Source organism: Caenorhabditis remanei, chromosome X (assembly GCF_010183535.1).
Source record: "Caenorhabditis remanei strain PX506 chromosome X, whole genome shotgun sequence".
NCBI classification, from domain to species: Eukaryota; Metazoa; Nematoda; class Chromadorea; order Rhabditida; family Rhabditidae; genus Caenorhabditis; species Caenorhabditis remanei.
Genome location: NC_071333.1, coordinates 14,463,783 through 14,477,005, shown reverse-complemented (window position 1 = coordinate 14,477,005; position 13,223 = coordinate 14,463,783). Strand labels below are relative to the sequence as shown.

Genomic DNA, 13,223 nt, shown 5'->3' with positions numbered 1-13,223 from the left:
AAACGAGAAAAGACCAGTAGAAAAACCACTAATGCGATGGGCCGACTCCCTGAGAAACGAAATTTCAGGGCTACAAAGAAATCAACCGATCGAACCTTGGAGCACAATAGACGGAGATCAAAAAAATGGATGGCTGTGATCCGCGCTTATTCCAAATGAAAGAAGAACGGATCGCCTAAGTAACTAAGTAAGTAAGTAATTGAAAGCAAATCAGAAAAGAGAGAAATCAAAGATCTTTACTAAATTCGGATAATTTAAGTTAGAAGATAGAAATGTCAAGAATTAACAGAACCCTTGAGAAGTTTACTTGAAGTCAAATGAAAAAAGAAAACATAACCTCACCTTGTACATCTTTTACGTCTTCCATTTCTAGTGGGCTGGAAGAGTGGAGCCAGGAATAGAAACAGAAACAAGACCTCCTTGATGATTCGCTCAATCTGCATGTAGAAAACAGGTTAAAATGAAAAATGAAGCTTGGAGAGGGGTTTATATACTGCCGAATTCTCACGTCGTATACGCACGAGCTTCGAGCTCTGACGCTAATCAACAATTATCCGAATATTCCCAGTTGAGATAAGAGTGAGTAAAGAGACACGAGTATTTGGAAAAGTGTGCGATTGAACTTCCGACACGACGAAATTAGAATAAAGAAAATGAAGAGATCGGGAAGAGAATGTGATATTTACCATTTTTGCAGACACTAATTACAGACTATACGAATCTTCGAGCTTCTGATTTGCACATGATTTCGAAACGTACTATGATCCCGGAGGTTGAAATATCAATGATCTTTTGAAAACGGAAGATCTTCTGGATGACTACAGATATTGTATGTGGCTTGATTCATCCACAGAATGCCGTACTGGAAATGTATCTAAGACGGTTCAAAGTAGATACGAGGGTCTGCGAATCCAATTTGTGAAAATGAAATGTTGTATTCTTTGAAAGGGATTTGCAACCTTTTCTTTGTATTACTAATTCAATTTCCTTGAAGGAAATTGAAATGAAATGCCATATTTTTGTATTCAAATTTGTAATAAGGCGTCGTTCAAGTAAATGTCAGGAAATATAGAATCATACAAATGGGGGTTTCCGAACACAAGTATAAAACATCTTTCAGACGCAAAATTTTGACAAACGGAGACAACAAAAATTGTCCGGAAATTCTAGAATCCAGAATTTGAATCTGGTCTGCTTCACTACGTCGATTATATGGTTTCGAACTCATCTGGAACGTTTCCATTCAATTTTTCTTAGACACGATCTGATGTGTACACAGGTGTTGGAGTGCTAATAGCATTACTCAATATATTCTTAACAGGCTCGTGTGAACTTCCTGAATATGACCTGAGGATGCTTCGGTGCTATGTCAGGGTCAATTGGAATGTGGTCCTCTGCGACAATGATGAATTGAGTAGATTACCGTTTTTCAATGGTCTACACCATCCATTACCCGCTTAGTATATTGAAGCACTCTATAATTATAAAGACGCAATGGTCCTCACGAAATGGCTCTGTTTTCTTGAGATCCTAATCTTCTAATGGGTTATTAGACATTAAGTTGAGTCATGTATTCATTTGAAAAACATGAGTTGTGCCGTTTTAGATGTTTATTTTATTTAAAACAGACCACAATTTCAGAAAACTTTTCTAATTCAAAATTTGAAAAATATGTAGTTCATTGTTGTAACCATATAGGTTTCATTGCAATATTGTTTTTCGAAAAACCTAATTTTGCTAAGTCAATTGTCCGCTCACCATACATCATTCATGCGCCCGTATTACTTCAAAATGCTTCCGCTTCTTAGAAGGGCCTTCTTCATCATCTCCTTGCGCAAGCCTCCGCAAACATACTGATATGTATGTCATTCTCTTTACCGATTTGGTATGACGGCGACATCAAAGAATTCTCTGACCCCTCCACGCGTTTTTTCGAGCGCGCCGTTCGGCAGGATACTGCGCGCAAACGTTCTCATCTGTCCTCCCGTTCGATTTGGTCATCAAACACGCATATAAACACACACACAAATACGTCTCGATACCATATGGTCTTGACGAGCATTATTATGATGAGCGATTGACTTTTAAAAAGACAATGGGAGACGTCTTCAGTTTTTATTCTCATTTTCTTTTCCATCATGTCATTCTCTGTCATTCATGAGGCAATAATCGGATTGTGATTGCTTCGTTTTGATTCTATTTTTCCAAACCGGTTTTTTCCTTGAAATTCGGTTTATAAATTTTCTCTGTCACTTCAAACCGTTAAACTTTTGCTTTGAAATATAAGCAACATAATATAGTCGTATTTAATCTCATTGTAATTAAACATAACCTCAATCATTATTTCTCGGTCTCCCACCCCATTCCATTCAAATTCTTGACCATGAGTCTATCCAAATGAACCTAATCCGGTATACGATGCGCACCTGCTTTGGGCAACAGGGCAACAGTCTTCCTATTATGTCATAAACACATGGCAGTATGTGACCCCTATTGTTCCGCCTTTCATCAGCTCAAAATAGCGAGAAAAACTGCTACAGCAATTATTCTGTGCCCTGAGGGACATAAGTGTCTACTTCCTCCAAAAAATCAATCTTATGGACAAAAAAGTTTATGTTTGCGTAGGAGGGCGAGATTCCTCTTTTTAATGGATTTCAAATAAATGACGGACAACTTTCAACACTTTTTTCTTCTTGTTCCTTATTTTTCATTTTGTTTCATATTGCCAACAAGAAGGCAGACAACAATAAAACAATCTTTTCTGCTTTTTACTTTTTTTTAATCAGCATCACTCACCTGGAAACAGTGGTAATAACGTATTTTCTCTTTTTCTTTGTTTTTCTTTTCTTCAATTCATCTGACCGAAGTAACTTGACTCCATTTCACTTTTTCTCGTTTCTTATCGCATTTCAATTTTCCATGTTTCATTTCAACTTTGCTTCCATTTCTGTTTACTATGAAATAGTCAGAATAGTGTAGAAGGCAACCTGCTAAAATCGCTGACTCATATTTAGTGTAATTCAGTATGACAGCTCACTCCAACTGAACTAAAATTCTCAACAATTGGATTGCTCACTGCTAAAACCTGCTTATTGAATTCTAAAATAAATTTTGAAACATATTTTGAACAATCTATCACGGAACCAAAAATGATACGTGAAAATCAGAAATTTGACAAAACTGAGTCATCCAGAAAATGAAATGCATAAAAATTTATATATGCTTTGTTATACATGGGGAAATAGATTTTGGCGTCCCTTTAAATTTTGCATTTTTTTTTTTCAATCACCTGCCTAAACTTTTTCTCCCAATGTTACTGGTTGACGTTCCTCAGTTCTCATATCTAGTTGGTCCCTTGTCTCCATCAAGTTGTTGTTAAAATAATGGTGACGATGTGCCGGACGCTCCACACGCAACACAATAGCCAATATTGAGAGACTTGCTCAACGTCACAGCACACACTCTTGAAAAGAGAAGACGACCATTTCTTCCATTTCCTCTTCCATCTTCCATCTGACCTCTGTTTTCTTAGGAACACGAAAGAGGACGTGCGTGGCACCGGGTCATTACTTGTGCATATCTCCCGAACGAATCATTTCTTTTGGTTTTTCCTTTCTTGACCATCGTTTTCCAATGACAACATTGAATGTTTCCGCTGTCACCGCCATGATCTTATAAGCAGATTTTCGACAACAGGTGTTGACCCTTGCCAGCAGTAATTAATACCAATTGTCTTGCTATTTTGGATAATGATATGTGGTTTTTTGATTTAGAAATTCGTCGATTTCTATCTTCCAGGCGGACAAATTGGCTCCTGTTTTCTCTCCCAAATTTTCAAAATTGAACTCTGACAGAAACAGGTGGCACTTGGCTTGTCACAAAATGAAGTTCCCAATAAAACGAGAAGAAGCGGCGAGAGAATTGTCCGAAAGAAATCTGGCCACTTTTTCTCATAAATCCACACTCCCTGGGAGCAATGTGACGGGTTCTTTCTCTAGTAGCTGAGCGACTTGAAACTGAATAGTTGCCGACCACTCGTCGTCATTATTATGCTCCCTCAAAGTTCATTTTCGATATTTCATTATAGAAGAGATGTGCTTATTTGCATAAGAATAGTTGACACTTTCATCGTCGAGACATAAAGAGAGATAGAGAGTTCTAAAATTTTCATTCCCTCCTTTAGCACTAGTTTGGCCAAATTTTGGTAGTGTTCAGTGTTAAAATAGAAGAAATGTAATAGAACCCCTTCCCTCAACAACTCCCAATACTATCCATTATTCACAAGACACTCCGTCTATACTTGTTTGAGTCTTCGTACATACTCACGAACTAATGCCAGGAATGATTCATCTTCCAAACCCCCTCCAAACCAAAACACGCTCGTCGGAGCGCCCATTTCAACACTTTTTAGCTAAGCATATACGCATACAGAGATCGTTGTCAGTGTCAGTTTTTGGAAGACGAAAACGAAGAAGAGACAGATGAGAATGTGTATGTTTCTGTTTCAAATGCAAGATGATGAGTAATCCCCTAAGTATCTATTCTTCGTCGTTTTCTCGATTTCATGTCCCATTTCTATTTTTACATAAAATTCAGAAATATGATGCATATCGTTAAAAACTTCAACATAGTTTAAGAAAACTCTTGAAAAAGCTTATTCTGTTGAAAGAAAATCAAAAATGATTTGGGTCAAAATATAATTTTTTGATCTACCCGGGAAAATGTTGTTTTTTTTTTGTCTCTCAAAGTCGATTTGTCATCATTTTTGTCATTTTTGTTCATTTTAAAGGTTATTTTAACCGTTTCACCAGCTTTTTTCTTGGATTTCGTCGAGTAATTCTTCCGGTTTTGTAGGTTTTGTAGTGTCACTGTTCAGCTGACAGGTATTTTTCCATAGAATTCCGTGTTTAATGTTGCAAAATAAACTTTGAGTGCCAGATTCTCAAAATCTCAACTTTTTACGGTGCGCGGTTTCGAAATATATCCTTCCTCCAAGCGTAAAAATAGTTTTTATAAATTTATGTCTAAAAAAATCTCGATAAAATGACCATAGCCTTCTTGTTTAGTACAGTGATTCATACGACGTGAGTCATGTGGTCATTATCACATGTTTTAATTCCCCCTCACTAGGTTTTTTTTTCGCCTTTTTTGCTTTTAATACTGATCATCACGTTTCAGAAATTTTGTCATTTTCTGTGTACTGAGATACTCCTCAAAGATGTTTTTCTTATTTCCTTATTGTTTCTAGAAACCAATAGTTTGCTAGATTCTATGGATTTTTGTCAGATTCCTATCTTACTTTCAGTTTTCTTTTTTCGATTCCAATGTTTTTCTTTTCATCTTACTGTAGGCGATGCTTCACACTTTTTCTATTTTTCAATTTTCCAAAACCTATTCGTCACCAAAAAGACAAAACAATTTCAAGAAAAGAAAACGTTTTTGTTGGCATTCTCCCAATCGATTAACAACAATGTTATCGAGCATTTCATTTGAATTCTCTTGCGTTCTCTTATCACTCTCGTCCATCCAGAAGTGTAAGAATAGAGAGGCATGATACCTGCTGATAACGCAGCATCGACACTTCTTTTCTATAAACCCTCCTCTAATCGGAACCATTACGCAGCAAACAGTACTGTCCCGGGTGGGGGGCCATCTAGACTGTTGTTTTTGTGTGCGTGTGTCTCATTGTGTGGTGAGGAATTGGCAGAAAAAAAAACGAGGGATGGTCGAGATGCAATACGTAAGAGGGATATACGCAGAGAAAAATAGTGTGGTGTGGCATTGGGGCACATTTAGTGTTGCATACAATGCGCCGGAATTGACGCGACATTCAGTGTTTTGGCCCGTTTCGTTTCACACGCAAATACATTCATTCCACAACAATCTCCCCTACTACCACTCACAAAACTGACCCTGGTTTTGTTTTCTGCTACCTACTGCGTCTCGCGCTCTCTCTTCCTCTTTTTTCTCGCCGGTCCTCTTACTCATCTCCTGTTACAATTTGCACTACGCTATCCTCGCTCTCATTTTCCCTCATTCTCCACTCGTTGTTCCTCTTTTCTTTTTCTTTTTGCCGCTCTTTTTATTACTCCAATAACATTTTTTGTGTTTATTGGCATCTAGTTGGAACATGTAAAACGAAATAACGCAATCATGACCTTATTTGTTTTCTCACTTTTTTTTCCGATTCCGATTCCTTTCCCGTTCAATACTGTCTACATTTAATTAAACGTCGTTGTTTCCAGGCCGTACAAAAATGGAAGCAGTCGCCGAACACGATTTCCAGGCCGGATCAAACGATGAGTTGTCTTTCAAGCGAGGAAATATTCTGAAGGTAGGTGTTTCTCATGTTTCTGACTCTTCTCAAATAACAAATCTAGTTTTTAAAGTTTCAAACTTTGTTTCCCAGGTGCTGAACAAAGACGAAGACCCTCACTGGTACAAAGCAGAACTCGATGGCAACGAGGGATTCATTCCATCCAACTACATCCGGATGACAGACTGCAACTGGTAAGTTACAAGTCTAAAAACAAGTAAAAACTTCTCAACTGTCACTGGGTGGAGGTCGATTTCCAATCGGAGATTGATCTTTGATCCTGTCAAAAAGATTTTTGAAGACTTCATTGATCTAATCTACAGGCTGATCAATCAAAGTCACTTCCAAAAGATTACCCAACTTTTCCGCCTTTCCTCCCACTTATTTGCTCAACGCGCAATAACTGTGCGGCACGAAAAACAGAAAATATGGCATTCGCAAACATATAGTTTTCTACTCTAACTTCTTTCAGGTACCTCGGAAAAATCACGCGAAACGACGCCGAAGTCTTGCTCAAAAAACCAAATGTTCGTGATGGTCACTTCTTGGTTCGCCAGTGTGAAAGCAGTCCCGGAGAATTCTCGATCAGTGTCAGATTCCAAGATTCCGTTCAGCACTTCAAAGTATTGCGCGATCAGAATGGAAAATACTATCTATGGGCGGTCAAATTCAACTCGTTGAACGAACTTGTAACATACCACAGGTAATTTTTCTTTTAAAAACCTCAATTCTTCAGAATGGTTCTGGAAAGTTCCTATTTGAATGATAGATACTAAAAAGGAAAAATAAAAACTCCCTAACAATCTTCTTTTTCAGAACGGCCTCTGTCTCGCGGACCCACACAATTCTGCTGGCGGATATGAACGTCGAGACCAAATTCGTGCAAGCGCTATTCGATTTCAATCCACAGGAAAGCGGAGAGCTGGCGTTCAAGAGAGGAGATGTCATTACATGTAAGTTTTTCGGAAATTTGGGTTTTCCTTATATTTGTTTTGATGGATAGGCTGACAAGGGACCTCAAAGGGTCGCAAGCCTGGAATCGTTCCAAATTTCTCAAAGTTTCAAGCCTATGACAGCCCGAGTATGGCTTCAATAACCAGGGGTGAAGACAGTATTTCTCGTTGAGCACAAAAGCAAAAAGTTTGGGATATGCCTAGTCAACTTGCCCTTAATGCCTGGGAGCAATTTGGAACGATTCCCAACTTACGATACCTTGAGGTTTCCTTGTGAGTAGGGACCTGGGAATGATGGGAGTAGTTGTGCTTTCCGATAAATTTCGATAGCCTTCAATCTGGAGTTTTCTGGTTAGCATATGGTTTTAGAATGGGTTTTCGATAAAAACCCGGAGCCTCGTAAAATCAACCAATTTTTTTTCAGTGATCAACAAAGATGATCCAAACTGGTGGGAAGGACAACTAAACAACCGCCGTGGAATCTTTCCCTCCAACTACGTGTGTCCGTACAACAGCGCCAAAAGCAACACAAACGTGACACCCGCTGCAGGAATGACATTTGCAACATAGGATCCCTTCTCAACCCACTTTCAAAGGAAATCCTCCTGCCTGTTTCATACTGTTCCCTAAGTAGATTAATAAGTACCGTGATATATATAATAATTCTAATAACCACAATATGCACCAAATTCTTGTCACATACAACCAACTCCTTCCAACTCTGGGTATCATTCAACGTCTAGTTCATTTTTTTCTATTCCTTCCATGATTTCTGTTCCTTGTATTCCACTGCCATTGACAACGAATTCCATCGATTGTTTTATTGGATTCGTTGGCAATGATAACATTCTTGTTGCGTTATCAACATCCTTTCTTTCCCTTCGCTCCCCACACCCCCACACGGATATGTTCAGCGATTAGATAATCTGAGAGTATACTCTGTTCATTTTTTTATAATTACTGTCTGTCTGGAACCTTTATTTGTCATAACTATTTGCCATTTCCCGTCATGTGTTGTCCATTTCTCTTGACAATTTGCAATCCAAGCAACCAATCCACACGATATTTCGTTCGGTGCTACAATTTTCGGTTCCCCTCCCCATCCAAACACACATTGTGTCGCAATATTCTTATCACTTCATTCTAATCCCTGTCTTTTTCTTAACTGTATTCCAATTTCTCTTTCCACTCATCAGTTGCCGCCTTGCTTTTATTTTTCTTATGAGTTTAGTATTTTCAGTTTTATTTTTTATAATGAAATCTTGTAATTTAAGTCTGTTTTTCGATTATAAGTGAAACAAACTAATTGTATGTGCAAGGATTTCAAAAAGTATCTAATTAGAAGCTCAATACTTCATCCCGGAAGTTTTCTCAAATGCCATGAGGTTCTCTCACAAAATCTTATTACCTTTCTTTTCAAAAAAAGAAAAACAAAAATTCGGAAGCAATCATGTTTCGAGGACACTTGAGACAGACGAAACGTTTCAAAGGCAAGCGAGCAAAACGCTCTCTCCCCACGTGTGCTCAATTTTACTGCTCATTTTTCGCATTTCGTCTGCACCTTTCTGCTACTGCTGCGTCCTCTTTTTCCTCTTGTTTCTCTTTTTTCACGCGTTGCGGTCTATGTTTATTATATATTTTACAGACAACGATGGCATTCGATCCAGATCAACCACGGTTTGATCAATCCACTTTTTATGGACGACTACGACATTTTGCTGGAATGACGGACCCGCGAATTGCATTCTCCTCGACGTCCGAATTAATTGCAGCATCTGATCTGATGCAGAAGTGCAGGTTTGTTATTATTTTTGTGAATATTCAGGTAGAAAACTCAAAAAAAAGTGTTTTAAGAGAAAAGAAACCCGTCCCGGCTACTCTCGAAGAGCTGCACCGAGCTCAACGACTCTACCAATCCGCTTTCCATCCCGACACCGGTGAACTGCAAAATTTTGCTGGAAGAATGTGCTTCAATGTATGGGGTGGTACGATGCTTTGTGGTGCCATGATGATTTGGTAAGTTTTGCATTCATATTTATATATTTTTGCCTGTTTTCCAGGTACAAATCAACTCCAGCCGTAATTTTCTGGCAATGGGCAAATCAATCGTTCAATGCCCTGGTCAATTACACCAATAGAAATGCGAAGAGCAAGTTGACGACTCAAGATTTGGTTATATCGTATTCTACTGCCGTTTCTGGAGCTCTTGCAATGGCAATTGGGCTCAAAACTTATTTTGCGAAGAAGCAAAGTAGCCCGTTGGCTCAAAGATTGGTACCACTTGGAGCAGTGGCAGTGGCTAATGCTATTAATATTCCAATGATGAGACAGAAGTGAGTTTTTATCAGGGTTGGGAAATTCCGGTGACAACAATTTTCGCCGGCCCGGATTCAAAAAAATGTGCACAATTTTTTTGGAAATTTTTGGAAATTTTCCGAAGTTTTCATAAAAAATAGTCAAAATTCTCTCGTCCGCTACAGTTTTTTTGATATTCAAAAACATATGTCAAAAATTCTACTTTTTTCCAAACTTCACAGAAATCGCGCATTTTCAATGGAATTTTTCAAAAATAATTATTCAGTCCGCCCGGCCCGGCCTGGCCCGGAATTTCCCAACCCTGGTTTTTATAATGGTTAAAATCCTAACTATGTGTATTATTTTAGCGAGCTCAAAGACGGAATGACAGTCACTGACGTCGACGGAAACAACGTCGGAGTGTCCCGATTGGCTGCCGCCAAAGCTATTTCCCTTGTGGTTCTCTCAAGAAACATTATCGTAGCCCCATGCATGAGTGAGTTCATCCGTCATGCTATTCTCTTATTATGACATGTACGCCTTTTCAGTCCTCACTCCTGTCATTATGGAAGGATTGAACAAAGTGGCTTCGTTCCGAAAACACATCAACAAGTTGAACATTCCAACACAGCTCGCATTAACTTTTGTGATGTAAGGAAGCCTTCTTGGGTGTACGGAAATTATGTTGATATTACAGATATGGTGCCATGATCCCAATTGGTTGTGCCTTGTTCCCTCAGCAGAACTCTGTCAAGCTATCCACATTGAAACGATGGGAGCCGGAAGCATATGAGAAGTTGAAGGATATCAAAGGAGACCGAGTGTACTTCAACAAAGGATTATAAATTTTCATGAGTTTAGCTTTATTAGCTTTTTGGGTAGGTGCCAGATTACTTTGACTAATTTATTTGCATGAAAACTGAAAATTGTTTAATGATAATGCATTTTCACACATTGCTATACATTTTTCAAGCATAATAAACAGTTTTTCATTATATACATTTTTATTATTATCCATTGAGATTAATAAAGTAAAAGTGAATAACTGTGTTGTTAAAAATTATGTACACAACGCACATGAAAAAGCAAGATTGCCATGTAAAATGCCAGGAAAGTGAGTGAGGTTTCTTAATTAAAAATTCGGAATAAAGCTATGTATATACATATCGAAAAAATACCTAATCGTGAGAACAAATCGCGATTAGATGTGTTGAATTTGGAAAAAAAAAGAAGTAGTAGTAGGAATGTGTAGAGTATTAGGAATATTGAAGAGAGACAGTTTGAAAGATGACATTTTTTGGAGAGTTGGGTTGAAAAGACGGGACGAGTGGCAAAATTGGTTTTTCAGAATCTGATTGACATGATGAATTATGACTTTTTGGGTCAAAAATTCTGGTTATAGTAGATGGGTGAAAATGCCCTTTCTCCAGCACTGCTGGAATGTATGTACATTGGAACGAGGTATTTGTAGATGGCATTATTGAATAAGTGAAAAAAAGCGGATTTTACTCCTTTAATGACGATGATGTTTGATTATTTTCCGGCACACTGCGAATCTAAAAAATGAATGAGATTGATAGAATATTCTTAATACTATATAAGCGTGCAACATACCCAACTGCGGCTCCGACGACAAAACTGAAGATGTTGGTGACTAGAAAACCAAAGACCACTCTGACGTTGAAAAGTGAATCTGATTCGTATGCCATGTACTGATACATTTCTGGTTCTGGTGAGTTTGGTGGAGTGGTAAGGTTGGATCCGTATTGTACAATTCTGACAGTTCTAGAAAAATTAAATTTGGTTATATAGGTTTCTGAAAAGCTAACTTACTTTGGTGGTGTGTTCTCCGGCCGACTGCTCCAATCCCAGATCCAATCTGTCTTCCCGGGTGGCAACATTTCTTTGACTAGTTTGTACTTGACTTGTTCCAAACTCTCGAATTCCACATGTGGAGATTGAGCAATCGATACTGGGCTCAACCTCGAGTCTTTGTCTTTTTCATCGATAATGACCATGTTGATATCAACACTGCTGCAGAGACTGGTACGACTAGGTGCCAGTTCTACCCATGATTCTGACATACCTGAAGCATTCGAAAACATGGGAAATTTCAAGACGAGTTAGTGAATGAAAGGATGAAGTTAGAATATGAAGAAAGATTTGATTTCAAAACCAGATCAGGCCACAGAAGATCAAAATCTCAATGGCGTGATCCTGATTCCAGGCGTTACGCTACGTCTGGTGGTGTGTAATAAAAAAGTGAAACGAACCAGGTGTACTCTCGGTCATCGGGGTGATAAACGGGTTAGTCGCTTTCGCGGTCGGCGTCGTCTGTTGAACCAACGGCTGCTCCGGCTGCTGTTGTGTGGAAGACTCATCGGTCTTCTCGCCGGACATATCGGCGAAATTGATCTTCTTTTTGATATCGAGCATTTTGGGTTTTGCAAACTCCAGGAATGAGGACATCGTGCAAAGTTTGGTCCCTGAAAAAGTACAAGTGTAAGTTTGAAGTACTTTGAGAAAAAAAGAAGAGTTTGAATGGAACAACGTTCAAAAAAAGTTATAACGAGATATCTGAAGGAAATATGTGAAACGAGCGAAACGGTTGTTATAGCAACAAGCCTTCTATTTAGACAGGTGGATAAAGCAGTGGGCTCAATGTCCGCTTATTCATCAAATTGGACCACCAAGCGTATTCTAAATCCACAAGAGCAGATGGTGTAGTTTGTTTATAAGAAGTTTGCTCTCTTCCTCCCAAACCAATAAAGCTGAGTGTGATAATGGGTTGGAAGTGACCAGAACAAATTATGGCATAAGGAAAGAAAAAATATGTGGAGAAAACTAACATACGTGAAATATTTCTGACTTTTCATTTCGCTTTTTCTAATTTCGAAACCAGAGCTTCCTTTCTGTGTTTACTTGTTTATTTATGTATTTGTTATCTAAACTAAGGTACTGGCGTGCTGTAGAGTGCTAGGACGGGTTGGGACGACTGTTTTGTTTTCCGGGTCTGTCTTGAGGTATAAAAGAAAAAAGAGGCCGAGATGACCCTTAGGATTACTATTGGGGAAATATTATGGACAAAGAAGTATAAATAAGAGGGCGGATAGACAGAGAAAGATCGAGCACATGGTTGACAGCACATTCCTTTTGTTCCCGAAAATGGTGGAGGTGGAAAGTGAGAGGAAAGCTAGTTCAATAGCACACGTGGTTGGATTGGTTTGTCGAATGTCACCGCCAATATATATATTTGTGAGCAAATATATGTATAACTGCCAACTTAGAATAGCGTTTAGTATTCTGATCAAATTTGGTTTGTATAGTTGGTGGACGATGTGAAACTGGAGTTATAAGAAAAATTGGCAAAACTAAAATCAATGTCATATCAGAAAGAGCAAAGTTCAGTTTTTTGGATTAAAAGAAAGAAACCTGTCATTTACATATATCACATTTGAGGAAAACTACTTTCTGTTGAAGTCATGTCAAAATACGAATGAGCTCATGTGTATGATGCCAATTAGAGTTGTACAGACGAAAGACGAGTGCTCACGCGGCGTTTTCCTCTTTTTCTTTACTAATTTTTACTATTTCTCACTCACAAACTTGCTCCCAACGTGATCGCCATTTTTCAGACATGTTTTCATTATTTCACGTGA

The 13,223-nt window shown here is 38.4% G+C and overlaps 3 protein-coding genes across 3 annotated transcripts; 2 read left to right on the top strand and 1 right to left on the bottom strand.

Annotated features, from left to right (window-relative positions):
- Positions 1 to 6,256: 6,256 nt before the first annotated feature.
- GCK72_024875 (uncharacterized protein) lies at positions 6,257 to 7,839 on the top strand (the record flags this gene model as incomplete). The annotated part of the gene is made up of 5 exons (XM_003117541.2): positions 6,257 to 6,334; positions 6,410 to 6,510; positions 6,789 to 7,019; positions 7,133 to 7,269; positions 7,694 to 7,839. 5 exons carry the CDS (start codon positions 6,257 to 6,259, stop codon positions 7,837 to 7,839), a joined length of 693 nt encoding a protein of 230 aa, XP_003117589.1.
- Positions 7,840 to 8,920: 1,081 nt separating this feature from the next.
- GCK72_024874 (uncharacterized protein) lies at positions 8,921 to 10,409 on the top strand (the record flags this gene model as incomplete). Its single annotated transcript, XM_003118358.2, has 6 exons — positions 8,921 to 9,066; positions 9,124 to 9,285; positions 9,330 to 9,602; positions 9,933 to 10,060; positions 10,113 to 10,215; positions 10,262 to 10,409. 6 exons carry the CDS (start codon positions 8,921 to 8,923, stop codon positions 10,407 to 10,409), a joined length of 960 nt encoding a protein of 319 aa, XP_003118406.2.
- A 668-nt stretch (positions 10,410 to 11,077) lies between these two features.
- GCK72_024873 (uncharacterized protein) lies at positions 11,078 to 12,033 on the bottom strand (the record flags this gene model as incomplete). Its single annotated transcript, XM_003117666.2, has 4 exons — positions 11,078 to 11,120; positions 11,179 to 11,349; positions 11,398 to 11,650; positions 11,838 to 12,033. 4 exons carry the CDS (start codon positions 12,031 to 12,033, stop codon positions 11,078 to 11,080), a joined length of 663 nt encoding a protein of 220 aa, XP_003117714.2.
- Positions 12,034 to 13,223: the final 1,190 nt, after the last annotated feature.